At 33.7% G+C, this 21,137-nt stretch overlaps 1 protein-coding gene across 3 annotated transcripts in view; it reads right to left on the bottom strand.

The window, feature by feature from the left end:
- SMARCAD1 (SNF2 related chromatin remodeling ATPase with DExD box 1) overlaps positions 1 to 21,137 on the bottom strand; it is a 71,768-nt gene that overhangs the window by 12,953 nt on the left and 37,678 nt on the right. For all 3 annotated transcript variants that reach the window (XM_081227981.1, XM_081227980.1, XM_081227982.1), the window contains exons 7-11: positions 18,932 to 19,033; positions 17,878 to 17,959; positions 15,971 to 16,362; positions 6,976 to 7,175; positions 1,325 to 1,415 (exon numbers count right to left, since the gene is read on the bottom strand). In XM_081227981.1, the coding sequence (XP_081084107.1) occupies positions 1,325 to 1,415; positions 6,976 to 7,175; positions 15,971 to 16,362; positions 17,878 to 17,959; positions 18,932 to 19,033 (867 nt within the window). The remainder of the gene's footprint in view (positions 1 to 1,324; positions 1,416 to 6,975; positions 7,176 to 15,970; positions 16,363 to 17,877; positions 17,960 to 18,931; positions 19,034 to 21,137) is intronic.

Genomic DNA, 21,137 nt, shown 5'->3' with positions numbered 1-21,137 from the left:
TAATATTGGCTCTGAGAGATTAGGTCATTTGGTAAGGATTACACAGCCCACGAAAGGCAAATTTGGTACCCAGAACCCAGATTTGATTTCCAAGTCCAGTTTCCACAACTGTACTACTCTATTCTATATGTAATTTCTAACTATTTTGAAATTCTGCATATATTATTCACTTTTCTATTAGATAAATAGCATCTCTGTTTTAACGACAGTATGAGGTATGTGTGGAAACTGTCTTGAAAAACTGAAGATTATTTTACTAGAAGCTAGCTAGAGAACAAGGATTATTATCTTTGTTAATTTTTATTTTGGAAATCTAATATACAATGTAATACATATATTCAATAAACATTTTCTCCATTGAACATGACTCATTTTTAATAAACACTTTTTAAAAAGCATAGCTGGAGGAAGGAAGGTAAAAGTTAGATTAAAGGTCAAGTTTCTACATGACAATACTTGGACTATTGGTTGTAATGAACTTCCTAAGCTTACCTTCAAGCAAAATGTGATTTGGAAAAGAACAGAAACTCAGAAACATCTATTAAAAGTAAAATGACTGAAATGATGGTGATGATAAACGTGTAGATTTATTTACTAACAAGGACAGGTATCTATGATAAATTTTAAAGGGAGCTATAGAAAAGCACACGTAGTAAAATCTCTATTTATTTTATTTTATTTTATTTATTTATTTATTTATTTATTTATTTATTATTTTTTTTGCGGTACGCGGGCCTCTCACTGTCGTGCCTCTCCCATTGCGGAGCACAGGCTCCGGACGCGCAGGCTCAGCGGCCATGGCTCACGGGCCCAGCCGCTCCGCGGCATATGGGATCCTCCCAGACCGGGGCACGAACCCGCATCCCCTGCATCGGCAGGCGGACTCTCAACCACTGCGCCACCAGGGAGGCCCCAAATCTCTCTTTTAATATGACATATATATATGTGTATGTATATATGCATACACACACACCTACCGAGGAAAATATTCTGGAAAAAGATATATACCAAAATAGTACTTACTTTAAGATGGCAAGATTATGTGTGATTTTGGGTTTTTTTTCCTGTGTATTTTTATGTAACATCTAATTTTAAAAACACATATATTTATTAATTTAATGAGAAAGACAAAAAACCTATTTTCATTTTTGAGGAGGAAGTAGGGAGGTTAGAACTAAGATAAGCAACAGAAAACTGAGAGGAGTGAGAGGGATTATACCTTGGTAAGAGCAGTAAACTAACAGGGTCAAGGGAAATTTTTATCTTTTGAATGACAGCAAGGATGCCTATTAATGATAAATCCTAGAAATTGAGTACTACTTACCATTTCATCTGCCAAAATGCCATTAAGTCCATGTTTATGTACCAATGCCAGCCAATTCAAACCAACCTTCTGATAGGGCTTGAGTGACAAACTGGTAAAGAGAGAGTTACCAGATATTATAGATTTATACCTCTATTAGTTTTCTCTACTAGTTTTCTGAGAAAAGGTTTAGGTTTATAATGCACAAAAAACCTGAAGTATCTAGGTCTAGTCTTACCTTTTAACTTACTGTTAAAAGCTATTTACACTTACTTAAGAAAATGAACCCCAAAACATAATACATTTTAAAAAAACCTCTCAAATTTTATTCTGTATTTGTTGTTTCTGGCAATAAGAATTACAAAAAAATGCTCATATTCAGTCATAATGAAATGCCACCAAATTAATTCCATAAATGATCAGAATATTAACTATGATAATGTATTACTAATATAATATTTATACTCTAGAAAAATGTATTGTACTGATTTGAATATTAGCACAGTAAGGAACTTAAAGTATTAGAACAAAAACATATGTATAATGTGCTACTTTGCCAGGCTGATTTAATAAAACTTTCTGACTGAATGCCTACCACCTCTAATATCACTGGTATGTATAATTCTGGAGGATGTATGTATGTATGTATGTGTGTATTTATGTTTGAACTACATATAAATGTAAATTTGCTAGGCATCAATAAATACCAGTGAGTAGAAAGCAGCAGGCATGTGTCAAAAATCTTATTTAATTTGTGAACACATAAACAGACTAATCCCTGGGAGTAACTTGCTTGGATGGCAACATGGAAGGGGTCTAATGGATGAAATGGTTAGTTTTTTTCTAAAAGTTCCAAGTGGTTAAAAACTAATAGCCGTTATTTACTGAACATCTATTATATACAGATATACAAAAATATCATTTTCTAGCATCACCTCATTCAATCTTTTAATATTCTGTTAAGGTAGTTATTTTTTAACAGATGAAAAAACCCGAGGCTCAGTAATTTGCCTGAGGTTGCATAGCTACAAAGTCTTATGGCTAAGATTTTAACTCAGAAAAGTCTATCTCATGCAAAAGCTTATTCTTATACTCACTAGGGAAGCATAAACCCCACATTAACATAAAAACTTAGGACAAGGCCATGCTTCTCACTCTACAGCTTTTATCCTATCCCCTTAATTTCCTGTTACACAGATCCTATCTGCACATGGAGAAGGGGTCTGATAAATGGTTCTGATAAATGGCTCTGATAAGTGGTTAAGGGGTCAAATTCTGAAATCAAGACACTTTAATTAGAACAGGGATCAAAGAGGTGAGGTAGAAAGATATCCATCTTAAATCAGAATCTATGTTTCAACTGTGGGGTACGCAATCTATAAAACAATTCTCATTTGAAAAAATTAAAAGTATAGGTAGGAAAAATCAGCAGTATTGCTGAAGTCTTTACAGTTCATTTTTAAAAATGTCTTTGCCTTCTTAGCCAATATAATTTCTATGCCACTATGAAAGTAATAATAAATAGAATATTATCATAGACATTTTAAGTTTCAGGTCCAAATAAATTCTACTATACTGGTAGAGTAAATGCTAATATTGGAATTCTAGACACTATACTTTACATGCGTGGGCTTTACATGCATTATTACTTTATTTAATCTAAATTATAAAGTAGATACTATTATTATCATCTCCATTTAAAGATGAGAAATGCTCTCTGGGATTCAGAGAAGTTAAGTAACTTGCCCAAGATCACAGCTATCCAAATCCATGTCTGCAGTGGCAGAGCTGGTACTCAATCCAGTTCTGATCCAGAGCTCAGACCTTAATCACTAAACAGCAAACATAAAAGTTTTCTCTCTGACCCACCCACTCTACAGTCGACACTTTCTATTTTTAAACAGAATTTTCATTATTTTCCTGAGTCCTTCCTACTGTCTTAGTCATCCCCCACACATTAAGGCTCACATTCCATGAAAATGATGAAACTTGATACGGTAGGCACATTACATTACTTATAAATGTATCCCAAGGGCCAACATGCTACCCCAATGTAAATTTATCACAAATAGCCAAGAAATATTCTTAACAAAAATTACTGAATATATGTATCACCAACACATGTTGAGAAACTAGTCTAACTATTAAAATAGTCTTCACTATACATAAAATTTTAAAAAGTGATGAGGAAATTGAGAAGCACTGAATTTTTCATTCGAATAAAATTGTTTCATCCACATTCACAAAGCAGCTATGGTAGCTGTTTTGATCAGGACATTAAATACCTGTTATATTGAAGTATTTGTTTTAAAAATATAAGTGTGTATGTGTGTATACTTGCTCCTCTGCTAGATTTATCTAAATTACAAGTAACTTTCTGTTGCTTAGTGTCACAATAGTGCTGCCCATAACACATCCTTTCTTCAGAAAGCCAGAGGAGCACTGGAAATGTAGTTCTGGCAAACAGCTTTCCAATTCCCTTGTTAAGACAAGTTTTAAAACAGGGCAACTATATTCTTTCTCTAGCAGGCGCTCATATTTAGCTGCTATACAATCATACCTTCCATTACTTTTGACATTCAACAGTTTTCTAAAAATTTTTGTGATTGCATATGAACCCCACCCACTAGTTTACAAATAAGAATGTAATCTGCTCAGGGTAAGAACTATAGCCCAGGCCTTTTGAATTAGGTAAGTGATCTCTTTTCAAAAGGGGACTACAAATATCTTTAAACTGAAGGTTTTCTCACCTCCCAATACGGAAAAAAAGTGATTTTAAGATTTTCTGAGGTCATGAAAGAAAATGAGGTAGCATGTTATTTTAAAGTTCCTTGTTTTGTTGGGGGAAAAAAAAATCCTTCCAGAGAGTTACTATAATTTCTCTTCAGAGTGAAAATTAAATTGGGTTTAAATTTCCTGTCAGAGAAAACTAGTATCAAAATTATTCTGAAAGGTGAGAAAGGCCTGAAATAGAAAACTGGAGTATATACAATGTGCTAAATTTAAGTTTAAAATGCAGAAATAGAGGGCTACAGAAACTTTTTCAAGTAGTTCATATGAAACAGATTAGCGATGCTAGTTGACCAAAAATTTATGTCCCTTAAGTATGTCATGAATGCTGAAAATACTACCACAATAATAGTTTGTACTAATAGTAGTATCCAAACTACTAAAATATTTATATCATAGTACTCTGAGTTAGTCATCACATCTGCACTATTGATTTGCATTCACATCATTGTCAAATGGTTTCACAGCAGCTGTTTAGAAACAGGATATGGAATCATCCTGTCAAGCTGAGGATGAACAAGATCACAAGAACCTTAGTAGATTTAGCCCAGAAAAAGACAGGACACACATAATTAAATATTATTTTATACTGAACATGTGAGAAACCTTTTCAGTTAAAACAGTTTAAAGCTGATAAATTTTAGATCAACAGCTAAAGCTTGAGAGATGGCTACATCTATGATAGGAATAAAATAGAAGAAATACTGAAGTGTTTTTTTTTTTTTTTACTTTTTCCTCACTGTATTATATTTTAACTTAAGGTAATTTTAGTTTTGACATTTTAACCTAAACATTATGAATGTAATGGTTTTGAGATACATATGAGAATTTTTTCCCTTGCAAAGACTTTATTTTTAACAGGGAGTTACAGCATGTGTGTATTTCTTTTATCTCTAAAAGGCTATTTTTCTTCTGTTATAATTCTTAAAAATTTCTAATAGGAAAACAGTTAATATAATTTTACTTCAAAATAAACTTTACTATAAAGAATTTGTTCTGTTAAACAAAAGCACAACAGCTTATTCATCAGGATAGTTTAATATTTTCCTCTGTGCTAATAAATCCTTTCCCAGGGCAAGAAAAGTTCTTTAAATGTTTCTATACTAAGCAGCCATTATGTTTGGCCAGTATACCAAGTAAAAATCTGCAAGTTGCTTGTGCAACTTACATTGGCTAAAAACAAAAACCAGGACAACAAATTTCACCCCCTAAAAGTGCATTTAAATAAACTCCAAAGAGACTATCTATACAGGTTTTCAGAAGTTGTACTTTGGGACTAGATCCAAGAAGTACCTAAAAAAAACCCCAAACTATTTTTCTCACCTGTTTAATATTTCATTTAAAAAATACTCAGTCTAATGAAAAGGATAGCTTTATTACCTGATCATACTATTTACAAGTAATAGGACTTTGTGGATGTGGGTTTAAGAGAGAAATTTTTTAAGTGATGCAATAAAGCACTTGATTTTTTAAACTCCAAATTATGATAAAGTAGACTCAACTGGGTAAGCCTTGTAGAGTGAAGAACTCCCCATATCCAATGCTGTAGAACAAGAAGGAGCAGCTCCAACTACACTTTTAGGAGATGAATTTGCTGACATGGTCATAGTTCTTTCTATGCAACAGAGAAAAGAGCTTCTTTGTGGGAACTGCATCACGTTTCCCTACACCATCCCATAGCACCCTAGAAGGGCACAGAAAAGATTGTAGCTTACTATTAAAGGCCAGTAACCATATCTTGATTTTTTTTTTCATACCTTGACTTTTAATTAACCAATGATCAGCAAATATGCTTTGATCATTAACTTAGAAAAATATCAGAAGTATATAAAATCACCAAGGTAAATAATTTTAATGAGACCCTAGTGCTAATCTTATTAAATACCTATCAGAAATATTTTGAACAGAAATAATTCATTTTAAAAATTACATAACACTGCAGACTATGGATACACCATAAATCATGCTAACTAGTCTCGGATCTTAGCAACTTCGACTATTTCCATGTTATTGTCTCTGTATGTATTATCACAGTAAACAATTTTATACTTTTTTAAAAAAAGGAAGCATTCTGAACAGTTCTGAGTTCCCAGACAACTTGAAAATAAACTTTTAAAAGAAGTTCAAAACAACCCCCCACCCGCCATATCCCAATATCATGCAAAGGAGGGGTGTTCACAATTACAAAACGCTGTTTTCATACATTCTGGTTGTTGGACAAATTTTTTAGTGAAAATAATTTAGTGTTTATTTTTTCCAAGAACTTGGACAAGGTATTTTACTGACAGTAGCAGTTTGGGGAATATACTTTTTAAATATATACTTTTAATAATTTTTCCTTATATAATCTATTTAATAAAAGTGTCCTTTTCAATTTTTATGTGTTTTTACCTCAAAAAGATTAAAAATTTTGGGCTTTTGAAAGCATTTAATCACATATATAGGTTACTTCAATCATTTCACTTATGATCAAAAAGAAATTGAACTAAGACAAATTTTTACATTGATGCAGTTGAGCAGCTGACTCTCTGAAGCACTAAATTAAGAGGTAGCTAAAACCACCTTTTCAGTTTCTGTGATTATATATGAAATTATATGTCATCAGACAAGGAAAACATAGGTTACATAAGACCATAATATCTCCTCCCTCTAATTTACAATGTGATAATGGAGTAAAATATCCTGATTGGGGGGTGGCGATCAATGAAAAACAATTCATATACCACTTACGTGCCATTATAGGAAACCCTGGGTTTCCCTTTTAAACATTCGTTTTCCTACCATTTGCACATTTAAGTTTCCTAGGCACAATACAGGAATACCTTCAACATTTTTATACAACTGAGATAAAATAATGAATAGGTACATACAACAAGTATTACCTTTGGTTTAGAATGGAGGGTTGTTCTATGTTCCATCCACCTCCATTTCCAGTGAGCATGGTAACTTGTTTTGTCAATTTATTTGAAATGTCTTCACATTTGTTCATAAGCCTTATAACTACATCCCTTTCTTGGATCAGTGTTTTACAGTGCCATATCAAATCTTCTGATAAGCCATTCGTTTTGGACATCTTTGTGAACTATGGCATGGAAAGAAAAATAATTTAACAGTTCAGATCTAGTAAATAGGGAGCCAATTTCTTTCTCTGTGAGGGAAAAAAGTTTGTTAAACTTTTACTAATGACCTTAATCAAATGTGAAGAGAACCTGCATTTGCATTCTCACGTTTCACTTTGATAAATCCCACTGTTACCTCAAACTCATCATGTTGAAATAAAACATACCTTTCTCCTTAAAACGCACCATCCCAAGCTTGCTACCCTGACCCCTGGTAGCTGTTCTCTTATGGGAGAAACTCTAAAGTAATTGTTAATGTCTCCTATCAGGTTTTGTCTTCAAAACCTCAGATTTATGACTATTACCAAAGGTAATACTGCCAAATATAAAAACTGCATACTAGATCTCTTGCCTCCATTTTTGTCACTTCCTATGAATATAAGATTAATTTTCCTAAAACATACTTTGCTCTATGTCATCACAGTACAACCCCTCAAGCTTTCAAAACTCCAATTATTATCTGTCACTTGATATTTTACTCTAAACTGAGACCACTACTACTTGGAAAGATATTGTGTGAATCAAAAGTATACCGTGACCAATTCCATAATTTCATAAAACTTAAGAATAGTATCAATTTCAATACAAGACTTGTATAAATAGGTTTGTATGAAAACTCAGAATTTCTTTCAAAATGTATTTGTATTTATTTTTCTAAAGGAGACACTGACTGAATACTTTACAAAGTAAAAGCTGTAACAGAATTAGAATTTTCCCAAATAGATAGCTGAAAAAAATATATCCTGAAGAACTGTACAAAAAAATATTTTTAGTATAAACGATTAGAAAAAAGCCCAGTAGCTATTTGAAAGCTGTTTTTTGGGCAACAAGAAAAATACCATAATCCAGAACAGAATAAAGGAAACTAAACTAAAACCATCTGTTAGAATAAAGCCACACATGGTTTTGATTCATGGTATCGTATTTAGCATATTCTTTCAAGTTATGACAAGAATCCATTAACAGCTCTAAATAATCCCCATGAACACAGTATTTCTAAGTTCACAGAGAAGCTCAAGCAATAGAAATTCAATACTTAGAGGATATACTAAGAAAATTTCATTAAAAATGCAGTTTATACTAACATGTATTTTTCATATTTAACCTAGAGTAGGTTGGTAGAAATGAAACTTACTCATCTATTCCAAAGCCATGTTATTACTGTACTGCAGGAATAAAAAAACAAAACAAACCAAAAACTTAGCATGCCACAAAATGGCATTGTGAAATAAAGTTATTTGTACACTACTTTATATTTTCACAAGGACAACATTCATAATCACAATGTAATCTCCCACTCTGTACTTTCCAGGGAAAAGATTTACACATAAAGAACAGGATATGTAAGAATCAGTGCCTTGAAGATTTTAATGAGGTTCTACTAGAACTTTTAATTAAAATATTTTTATTTTTAAATGGAACCCCAAAATTATAGGTCAAAAAACCAATCTCATGTCTACTGTGGGGTAGTGTGTTTGCGATATGTGTGTGAGAGAACCAACGAGAATAACCAGGAAAAAAAAAAGAAGGAACATATATTGTGTGCTTTGTATGTGCCAGAAACTACTAGGTGTCTTTTATTCACTAACTCATGAAGTCCTCACAACTGCAAGATCAGTCCACCAGTTCTGGATGAATAAACTAAGATTCAATTTCCAAGGTCACTAAGCAGGATAAAAGATTCCAAAGTGTATGCTCTTCTCTTTTCACTAAAACTAGTACTTCCCAAAACAAAACAAAACAAACCTTAAAAGTTAAAAAACACAGGGGGGAAGGGTGGGATTGACATGTACACACTGCTATATTTAAAATGGATAACCAACAAGGACCTACTGTATAGCACAGGGAACTCTGCTCAATGTTATGTGGAAGCCTGGATGGGAGGGGAATGTGGGGGAGAATGGATGCATGTATATGTATGGCTCAGTCACTTTGCTGTGCACATGAAACTATCACAACATTGTTAATCGGCTATACTCCTCTATAAAATAAAAAGTTAAAAAACAAAAACCCTTTTTTCTGTAACCAATTGCCATTTATTGTGTTGGTTTTTTTTCTTTTCTTTTCTTTTGTAGTTAAGTACTACCCTGGCTGGTGAAAGTACCTGGTATACAGACATAGTCCCTTGTCCTCGTGTGGTTTATAGTCACTGGGAAAGACATGCGACATACAATTTTAAGCCTTAACAACTGGTATTATAAGGGAAAAACCAAAATTTCATGGGTACTTTTCACACGGAGAGTAATATAATCTAGGATTTAGGAAGTCCAGAAATCAGAAAGAACTGTTTTGACTCAAGTAAGATCAATTCAGTATTGTCAGAACCTAGAGAAGTAAGAGAGAAACATCCATTAAAAAAAAAAGAAACAACCAGCCATTACCATTTCCTGATGAAAGAACATACCACCAACCATGTAATAGTACTGATGGGAGCATTTAATTCTAATCCTTATTCCACAGAAAATATAACCAGAAAAGCCCAGGCTGGGAAGCTATAGAACAAATGATCCAGTTTCTTCACCAAAGATATTACAGGAAGGGGGGAGGGGGAGGGACAGAGAGAGAGAGAGAGGGAAAGGGAGACGGGGAGGAGGGAACGGAGAGGGTAGATGAAACAAGATCAGACATAAGCTGGTAACTGAACCTGGTGATGAGTACATGAGGGTTCATTTAGCATTCTCATTTTTATGTTTGATATTTTTGTAGGGGCCATGAAGGGGTGTGCAAAGAGCAACTCTTACTCTTACTTCATGATGCTGCAACAGTTTGATTGAGACTTTTAATGAACTTGACATTTTGGTTATTTCTGAAGTCAAAGTTTCAACTTAACTCCCCGAGGCTTCCCACTCTCTTTACCCTCTTTCCATACAAGCCAACCAACATTACAGATGATCCAAATTATTGCTGCTGGTTTAGAATTTAGATCTAACTAGTAGTGGTACACTGTTCATGAATGCACGACATCAGTAGACAGATTTTCGAGGAAAAAGTTTCATTGTTTGATAAATTTGCTAGAATTAAGTTCAGTTATGGCTGACAGTAAACCCAAAACATCAGGGGTTTAACTAAAACATAAGTTTATTTCTCTCTCATGTAAATGAAGACCCCAGGGGGCAGTTCAGATCTGGTACAGTGGTTCCAAAATCAAGAATTCTATTTTAGGGGGCTTCCGTGGTGGCGCAGTGGTTGAGAGTCCGCCTGCCGATGCAGGGGACGCGGGTTTGTGCCCCGGTCCGGGAGGATCCCACATGCCGCAGAGCGGCTGGGCCCGTGAGCCATGGCTGCTGAGCCTGCGCGTCCGGAGCCTGTGCTCCGCAACGGGAGAGGCCACAGCAGTGAGAGGCCCGCATACTGCAAAAAAAAAAATCTTCTTCTACTTTGTTGTTTCAATATCCTCAACATGTGAGTCCTCATCACACTGACATCTCAACCAACAGGAAGAAGAGATCCTTTAAGGCCGCTTTCCAAAAATCGTGGTATACTTCTGCTTACATCTCTGGAGAGGAATTTGTCAAATTACCAAAGGGAGGCTGAAAAATGTAGTCTTAATATATTGTAGGTAATATATAACCATTTCTTAACATTTCACTAATAATATATACAAAACTTCCAACACAAAATATTGTGGATATCTGCAGCTAACATTTTTTAAGAGACAGACAATTGAACGGGCACTTACTTTATTTAATCCTTAGCCTTCTCCAGAGGTCAGTATCATAATTACATCCCACTTAGAGAAGAAATACAGGAACAGAGAGAGAACTTGCTTAAGGTCTTGTAAGTTGCTAGAAAATGTCAGAATTGGGACTCAAAACCAGGCCATCTAGCTCCACTATATTATTTACCCACCCTCAAGTATGGTATTTATAAAACCAAGGGAATAAATAAAGAGGCATGAATGGAATTCCGAAACAAGAGAACCAACACAGAGAAAAACAACATTTCTCAGGATGTTGGGGAAATGAGATTCCAATATCACAGCTGTTCCCCTACCGTCGGTCGTAAGACTCCAGAAGAGACTTTTTCAAGAAGATGAAACTGACAAAATATCTGAAGTGTCTAAAAACTGAGGGGAAATTTAGACAACTAGGGAAGAATTTAGAGCTGAAGTAATAAGTATATACAAAACTAAGAAAACAGAAAAACCAAGACAACTAATAAGTAGGGAAAACAAAATGCTGAGCAAGGAAAAAAAGTAATCATGTAGTGTATTACATGGCTCAGCTATAAAAGGCATTTGCATAGTCTAACAATGTAGATACTAAAAAATGATTTTCAAAATTACCACATTATTAACATATTGATAGGACTGGGGAATGGGAAATGGGCATGTGAGGTGAGACAGACAGCGAGAAGAGAGCTAATCCTACCACAATGCTATAATGCCTATGTCATATCAAAAGATAAGGCCTGCAACTGAAAAATTTTTAAAAAGCATTATCTTTATATTCCTAGATATGGAAGTGATAAGAATCAGACAGAAGATGTAGAAGCAGTTATCTGTGGTACAGGAAATAGGCTGGAGAAGGGGATGGATATGGATTTTCAGGGAGAACAAGCCTGTAGAATTTTTTAACTTGATCTAAATACACGCATAAATAATAAAAAAATAAAAACATTTTAAAAAGCCCAACATTTAATTCCAAAACACTTTTATTACGTGTGTGTGGGGCAGGGAAAATGGGTGTCTGCCCCTAAGGAAAGGTGTAAGAACACTCTACTGTTATGTTACTGCTTTCTGAAGACAAAAAGCATTTAACAATCCTGTAAGTTACTTAGCTTCACTAAAACAAGACCTAAGAAATACAAAGTACTCTGTAAATGCGGGATCCACTAGGAAATCTAAAGTTATTGATGAGCACAGCAAATACGATCCTAATTACATAATGAAATATACAAACATATTCATAAATGGATGCTCAATAAAGTCTTAAGTGGGGAGTATCTTTGGTAGAATTTTGGCTAAACTTGATTTTCTTCTTTGTTCTCGCATGTACTGTTTCAATTTTAGACAAAGAAAACAAATCGTTCTTCAAAAAAATGATAAAGCTATTTTCTGAGGGATAAAAGAGAAAAAAAGTAATTGCTACTTAACTGGATAATTACATGATAAAAGAGCATCAACATGGTCCTGATTACTATCTCTTTGATTAAAAAGTCAAGTATTACTTTAAGGTCTTTATCTTTTTAAAAAGGTCACAGACTGAAGTACCTACTCTTGCCACCATGTGTCACTCTTACAGTAAAAATAATGTTGAATTTCTATAGGAAGGGGGAAATTGTTTAAAAGCAGATTTAATTCCCCACCTAAGGAGTAACATTATTGAGGACAGGAGTCTTAAATACTATAAATACCTGGGAGCAGCCTACAAAGTACTCAAAATGCATTTATAATTTCAAAATAAATATCAAACTCAACAAAAATGAAAACAAAGCCTGAATACAGTAATCACACACTTTACTGAAGCCACCCTATTAGGAAGCAGTATGCATTACAATTCTTCGAGTCACAAATTTAGACAGACATTTTACAATAAAGCAAAAAAGAAAACCTGTGGTCTAAGTTACTAGTGGGAGCAGCACAATGACGAGAGTAATGTTTCCACATGAGGTAAACCCGGGCTGCTTGGTTAACAATCAAAGAAAACTGCATTTATGCTGATCTAAATGTTAAGGAAGTAAATGCACATATGAAAAATTTTTAGATTGAGCTATTTATGAATGAACTATTCATGAATCTTGATTTGATCAGTATAAACTACGATTCTGATTAAAGTACAAAGATGCAACATAATAAGATTATCATAGACATAATAGCATCTCCACCCTATTTTGCACAAAGCTAGATAAAAATTCAGTAGGTGGTTGGTGAACTGAAGCCATCAAATGTGTGAAATCTGGCAATAAAAGCCCCAATTTTAGCACATTAACAGTACACATTTTTAAACTAATGACATTTTGGCTGGCTTTGTTTCCAAAGTCTACATGATTTAATGATGTGATCTCTTACCATAAGCACATACTTTACTGCTATGAAGCAGAAAAATAAGAGAAATGGAAAAATTATGAAGAAAATCTGACAAACACTATTTAGATTTTGATTTTTAAAAAGGGTATAAAGCTGCAAACATAAATACCCTTAACATAAAGAACTTATTTCGTTAAATAACCAAATTTTCTTCATGTAAATAAAATAAGGGTGACTAGACCATCTCAGAGCATTTAAATTTTTTAGAAGTGTAATTCTTTGACAATAAGTCATAATCATAATGTACAACTTTTCAGCTTTTGTTTTAAAAGGCACTGCTAAAATAATTTTCACATTCAAATTAAGTTTATAATAACACAATGAAATACCAATGATTACATTTAACCTATCAATGTTATGGAGACTTCTGTTTTAGCAAAAAGTCATAATTAAAATATGTGTTTACTTTGATTTGTTGGCTCAGTATGCATTGTAATGAAATATTAATGAGTTTTAAAGTTCTGCCAAATTCCCCAATCCTGAAGACTAAACTAATAAGATTCAACAATAATGTTAAGAGTTTATTAGACATTTGCACATTGTTCTTAATATATAATGCCTTGTAATTTTCATTAAAGTATGACTGAGGAACAAAATTAAAATTTCAATTAATTCTCTTAAGAATTTCTAAAAACAGTAGCCATGAAAACAAAAGTAAATGCTTTTTCTTTTGTTTAATTCTGAAGTAGTTCACAGGTACATTAGCAAGCCTCTCTGATTAATAGGGAAGAAGTTAATTATATAATTTTTTTTTACCAAAATGTACATAATACTGACCTTTCCTTTGATGACTTTAAGACATTAAATTGATCTTTAAATCAGTCATATTCAAAATTCTAAAGTAAATGAAAGTAGAAGCTGAAAGTTCTAAACAAATTAAAACTCAAAGCTCATATACACTGACTTGCTAAACTGTTCATTTCCAGGAACTTGTGTTCACTAACTTTTTCAGAATAGCTAAGCCCTGTATTCGCTAAACTCAAGTGGCAAGTTTACTTTTTAACTGTTACATAAAATAATCAGCATTTAGATGAATGGCTAGCAAAAATTGTCTCTGTATTCAACTTTCAGAAAGAGGACAAGATGCTATAGGAGGTTTAAGTAGATAATGCATAATCTCCAAATTCATGTCAAGACTAATTTAAACTATGCCAATTAATTAGTAGGGGAAATATGCTTTCTACATGTTAAGTTACTGAATATTTTTAAAAGCATCTGGCACATATAACTCTGGTATAATTCACTTTTTACTATAAGATATGTGGGCAAGTAGTCACAGTGACTGAACACACTGGTGCAGATAATTGCATTCCTTATTAAGTAAATTAAGAATTCCAACAAGCCCGAGCAACCCAACTCTGTAATGACATAGGAGACCATTAAAGATTAAAAGAAAGAAGAAAATGAAGAAAAGAAGAACAAGAACGCCCTTCAGCAAATACTTTAACAAATAAATCACTTAGGCAAAGCCGAACAAGTTTTCAAAGGGCCTGCTTTGACAGATGTTCTCTGGAAAAGCAAAGGCTTTAGGCAAAACGAATATCTTTATTTATTTATTTATTTTTAAAGCCATGAAATAGTAGTAATGTTTCTATATTTTTCAAATATTTTAATTTTTTAGAAAATGCTATTTACAATCATTGTTCAGGGACCTTCCCACCTTGCCACTTCGAGATACTCATCAAAGGGAACTTAGGTTCACATAGATTTGTCCCAAGTATAAGATTAATCACAAAGCAACTTTACTCCCTAAGTTAGGGAATAAAACTTCCTAAAAATTTATAAAACATCAAGAGTCACTATTGATGTGACTTCACATTCTAAAGCTGTAAAAAATCATCCATACTGCTTTCACAGGAGGGCCTGTTTAGAATCCATGCTATAAAACCCCACATTTTCACAATATGAAGCAAACTTTAAAAGACAGAGTTCTTACATTTCTCTGTATGAATAAGATTTGCTGACTGTTGACATTTATGAAACTCAAAATACAGGTATTTTAGATAAAACTTGTTTACAGCAAATGAAATTCCAGAAAATGATCATGCAAAGTGTACTTACCAGTGCTTATGCCTTCCCTTCACCTAACGCTTGAATTCTAGGCTTCCACACACTTTTCTATCTTTCCAATTAAAAACGCTGCAGCCTGCTACACTCCATAAAATGGCCGTATTGTTTAACCAAGAAAAACATGTTAGAGATTGAGCTGTCACTTTTAAAAGAAAAATAAGATAAACAATTGCTTCTTCTGTGGTGAAGCATAAAACACTTAGGCTGGCATTTTAAATCATGGAGCTCCCCTGGACCATACTGCTCTTCAAGTAGTTGTAGTAAAACTTCCACCACATTCTTGCTTTCTGCATTGTGTCTCAGTAGTAACAGATCAGAACAGGCTAGCAAACAACTCCTTCCTAAATGTAAGCTCTAATTTCTTCTTCTGCAGTGAAATGAACCAAGTTTCTATGCAAAAGAATGAGTGACAGTATTCCCAGCCAATCAGCTTGGGGTTTTTCAGGAAAATCACCCCTTAATTCATTCAAAATTAGGTCATATGACACTATTTGAAATACTATTGGCTTAGAATGAAAGTAATGTTTGACTCTACACAGGATAAGGCCACCCATCTATGCTTCCCTGGGCTGAAGATACCTTGACTATAAACAGTACTGTGAATTAAATACACACACACGGGGGGGGGGGGGGGGGCGGAAAAAAAGAATGTAGCCTTACCAGAGCTTCCCAACTATTAAAGGGCCGGAGTTCTGTTATCTTCTGAGCCTTTTTCTGAGAACACTGAGGAATCAAAGTAAGTTCACCAATTGAAGCGTCTTGAAGGAAGTGAAGAATTTTACCTTTATAGCCGTCCTCCATCACTTCTTCTCCACTACTATAGTCCTCGTCTAATGAACTACCGACATCAGAACCTGAATCATATTCAGAGTCTTCAATAACTCTTTTAGGATTAAATACATTTTTCTTACGTTTCTTGTTAAAACCATTTTGTGGTTTCATGGAACATTTCTGTTTCAGTTTTGTTTTAGCTGCGTTTTTAGGATAATTTTGACTTCTTGAAGAAACTTCTTTTCCGTTTGGAAACTCACTTGGTGAAGCATATTGCATATCTGCGTACAAAGACAAAAATAACTACATTAGAAAGATATAGATTAAATATAAATTAATATAAATTAAATAACTACATTAAAGATAAAATTAAATAAAACTTCAAGTAACAAAATTATTTATACAAGTATTCATGCTTTTTTTAATACAGAATTCAACTATAATTTATTGTTAAATCTTGATATACTTTAAAGAGAAATACTGAAGTAGAATTTGAAGTTATACAATGAATTGAAATAGTTTCAAAAATAGGTGACAACTTTTAAAAACGAATTAAATGTAAATCCTCATTTTCTGTCAAAGATCCTGAGAATATAAATGGCAGCTGCATATATATAAGATGTCCCAGATGTTATTGAGCAGCCACACCCCCAGGCCAAAACTGATGGGTGTAGCAAAAATAATGCTCATCCTAAATTAAAACTATCCATAGTATGACTAATTTTTCCATCACCCATCCCCACTATTCTAGGTTCATCATTACCAAAAATCATTTAAATATGTTATTAAAAAGCACCACTACTTCATCACTGATTATGCTATCATATTCCATGGATTTCTAAGATGCCTGTGATCGAAGGTACACTTATTTTATGTACTAGTAAGAAATATTAAGTTACTCTTTAACACAGTATTTTGTTATTTAGAATGTTTATGGTTTACTCAAAGAGCTTTTAGACTTGCATATTATCATACATTCATTCTTGTACACATATTAAAAAATAAGCAAAATAAACTGAATATTCTCAACATTTCTTCACATTCCTAATCTTTCCCTTCTGAATCTTTTTCCAGACTCAGAATTGGTGATATTGGTGGTTTTCTTTTCTCCACCCAATATCATTCTCTGTGCCATCGAGAGCATTTGTTGTGTAGCATTTTCTAAAATAATTCATTAAAAAAGGACAAAAACAACAAAAAACCTAAAGCCATTGTGTTGGCCTTTTAAAAAGCTGGCTTTGCAATTAAGAAGAGCTAGTCTACTTGATTTCTTCTTAAGGATGTTACTAAACATGTGTGATTCAACGCCTCCCCACTACTTCTCTACCCTTTGGTTCCTAACGTTAAAAATGTTCCACTATGGGATCAGGGACTTTCTTCCATGCCAGTGATAACCATCTTATAAGTTTCTGATACTGGTGCTTTTGATATTCATGTAAGTGCAGGCTAGGACATCTACGTTATAGTGATTATAAGACCCCAGCAATTGTAAGATCTTTCCTAAGAGGTGTTAAAATGTAAAAAAAAAAAAAAGTTTCTTTTGTACTCAATAAAACATGGTAGTTTATAAGTAGACTTAACTATCAAAAAAAGTTAGCCAAATAGAAAAAAATGTTTATTGTTTCATTTTACACTGCAGTAAAGAACAGGCCAAAACATTTGGGAACTGGTTTCTAACATCTCGTGCAATCCCATTCTCTGGTTATTAGCTAATAGGTTTACTATTTTCTTATATACTAAGATATAATATATTGGGAAGTATGAATTTTCTGTAATGACATAGAACAGATAATTACCTTGGTCTTCCGCAAACACTTTTAAAGATTCTAAAGCCTCTGTGTACATCCATTCATGTTCCTTGAGTACTTCCCTTAATTCCTAGAAATAAGTCATTGATCTCTTTATTAAAAATCTAAAATTAACAACTTGTTGAAAACTTTTATGCTCTTTTAAAAATAAGTAAATCACCTGAAAACTTAATAGAATTCATATCTGGTTATTTCACACTTGTTTTTATGTTGCTTTACAAATGCTTTCTGTATATTTAATTTCACTTTTGTAAATTTCTTCAAAGGGAAGGAAGCTTGATAGTTTTTGCATTTCTACTCTTGCTATGAAGTGCTCTGAACACTGGAGTATGAAAAACTGTTTGCTCAATTAAACTGCAACATGCAGCTAGGCTTTTATAAACTGCCAACTTCAAAACATGTAATTTGAACATGTGCAAAGAACCACTATAGCAACAAGACTTTGCATGCAGCTCATCAGAATTTAGCAGATGTACTATCTGAATAAATCAATACAAGTGTAAATGTATTCCCAATGTTAAACAAATAATGTGTTTTCAAGTACAATAAGGTGATTAAACACAGGCATTTTTAGCACTGGCATGCTTGGCATGGGTCTTTACTGACCCTGAAAGTATTTTTACTATCTAGCAAATACACCAAAGCTTATTAAGACACTGAAATATAGTATTACACTTTAAAATTCTTCAGGAAAAATTTAAAGGATGAGAATATGAAGAAAGCTAAAACAAGTGACTTGGGATTATAGATGGCTTTGTAGAGGATCTGCATTTTATATGAGATGACAGTTGTTACTACAGTTATGTTTGTTATGATTATATGATGTTACCATTATAATGCTGATACTATAGTTAGCAAATAAGCTAAATAAATAATGTAAACTAGCAGTACAAAGATATTTTATAATACTGATAAATAAGAATATTTAATCAGAACAGTGCAAAACTCACCCTAAGCTTTTCACATGGTTGATCTCAAAAGACTATTTTGTAATACAAACACTTAGTACATACTGATTAAATTTCTGCACATGATTCCTCACCTCTTTATCAAAATTAGGAAATTCCTTTTGCAATTTCAACACAATACTTTCCTGTTTTTCCCAATTACTGCTAGATTCTGCAGACTCATTTGATTCTTCTCCCTAATGGGGAGGTAAAAAAAGAGAACCAATTTAAGATATCATCAATAACAACAGTCTTAAGACAATCACATTTGTATTTTGACTTGATTTGGAAGTTTTCACATTCGATCAAGAAGAATCCAAATATGTTTCTTTTTGTTCAAGTGAAAATTGACAAATTTATATCTTAGGGATAAAAAATATTACTGGTTTTAGATCACTCAAAAGACCTTGACTACATATCCAATAACTCACACTTCACTCATACAACGCTCCAAATGAGCTAAATCTGCTAAAACAACTAGAATGATCCTCAAACTGACTCGAAATAATTCAGGTATACTGAAGTCTCTCCAAGCTAATGGCAAAAACCGAACCGAACCAAACCAAACCAAAACACCTCATCCATGCTGACAATTTCATATCCTCTACAAATTTCAAATACTGAGAGAAAAAAAGTTTACTTTTACTTCAGTCTTGAATGGTTTAAATATTAACTGCTCAGTCACAACAAAAATGACACAGTGACAAAGAAACTTATACAAAACTGAATAATATATAAATTAAACATTAATTTGGGAACTGTGGCTACTTATAAACACTATCTCTTTCCTCTGTCACTTAACTTCATTTGAAGAAACTGGTTAAAATTCCACATTTAAACAAAAAAAGATTCCTTGGGTTCATATATAAGAGAAATCTTGCATTTTAGTCAATCTAAAAGCATTTATCTACTTTGCTAGGAACTGTACCACATGCTACACAAACATGAGAGAGAAAAGCACAGTTTCATACTTTCTCTTTTACCTCCTTTCTTATCCAACAACAATACTATTTTTTTCTTTCACTAAGAGAGAAATATCTAAATTGTGAGTGATACCTTTCTTGCACACAGGAATAAGATGAAGTTCCACACGACAGAGACATAAGATGGTATGTAAGTTAGGAGTAGGAAGAAGAAAACTAGATGTGTTTTTGTAATAGTAAGTGGCCTGTGTTGGCTGGAGCACAGAGACCGTGGATATGCTATAAAGCTTAAAAATTAGACCAGCGCTAATATTGCTTAAAGGTCTGGAGTGCCAAACTGAGGTCAGCCTTTACTCAGAAAGCAAGAGGATTTTGAGCAGGGGAATAATAAAACATTAATATTTGGAGAAAGCATTTCGAAGCCATCAAAAATTCATACCATAATTCTCGCTTTGCAGATGAAGACACTGAAACTCGAAGAACAATCCTTTTAAAGGTCACAGATGGGTAATAACCAGCTGAGGTACAAATAGAAACTTAGGTGTCTAACCCTAGATCAGTGTTTTTCCATTATCTAAGTGTTTCCTAAACTTTAGTCATTCACATAGCACATTCATGATTTGAAATGAGTCAGACGTCATCAAAGTATGAATAAACAAACTGTAGTATGCACATAAAACTGAGTATTATCAGCCCTAAAGAAAGGAATGAAGTCCTGACACATGCTACAACATGGATGAACCTCAAAAATATCAAGCTAAGCGAAAGAAGCTAGACACAAAAGGTCATATATTTTATGATTACATTTATATGAAATACTCAGAATAGGTAAATCCAGAGACAGAAAAAACTGACTGGTGGTTGGCAGGGGCTAGGGGGAGAAGAGAATGGGGAGAAACTGCTTTAAAAATACAGCATGCTATTGTTGGGTGATAAAAATGTTTTGGGACTAGATAGGAGTGGTAGTTATACAACACTGTGAATGTACTAAATGCCGCTGAATTTTTAATGGTTAATTTTATGCTATGTGAATTTCACCTAAAGAAAACAAGTTAAAATATTTGGAAAACAGGGGCTTCCCTGGTGGCACAGTGGTTGAGAGTCCGCCTGCTGATGCAGGGGACATGGGTTCGTGCTCCGGTCCGGGAAGATCCCACATGCCGCGGAGCGGCTGGGCCTGTGAGCCATGGCCGCTAAGGCTGCGCGTGCGGAGCCTGTGCTCCGCAGCGGGAGAGGCCACAACAGTGAGAGGCCCGCGTACCGCAAAAAAAAAAAAATTTGGAAAACAGTAAATATCTTTTGGGAATTCAATATGTGACAACACAAATTAAACATTCAGAAGGTCGTGTGCCGATTTGCTCTTTGCTCTCAGACCCCA

Source organism: Mesoplodon bidens, assembly GCF_964165515.1.
Source record: "Mesoplodon bidens genome assembly, chromosome: 1".
Classification (NCBI taxonomy): domain Eukaryota; kingdom Metazoa; phylum Chordata; class Mammalia; order Artiodactyla; family Ziphiidae; genus Mesoplodon; species Mesoplodon bidens.
Note: the sequence above shows the minus strand (reverse complement) of the source record. Positions and strands in the feature narration are given on the sequence as shown.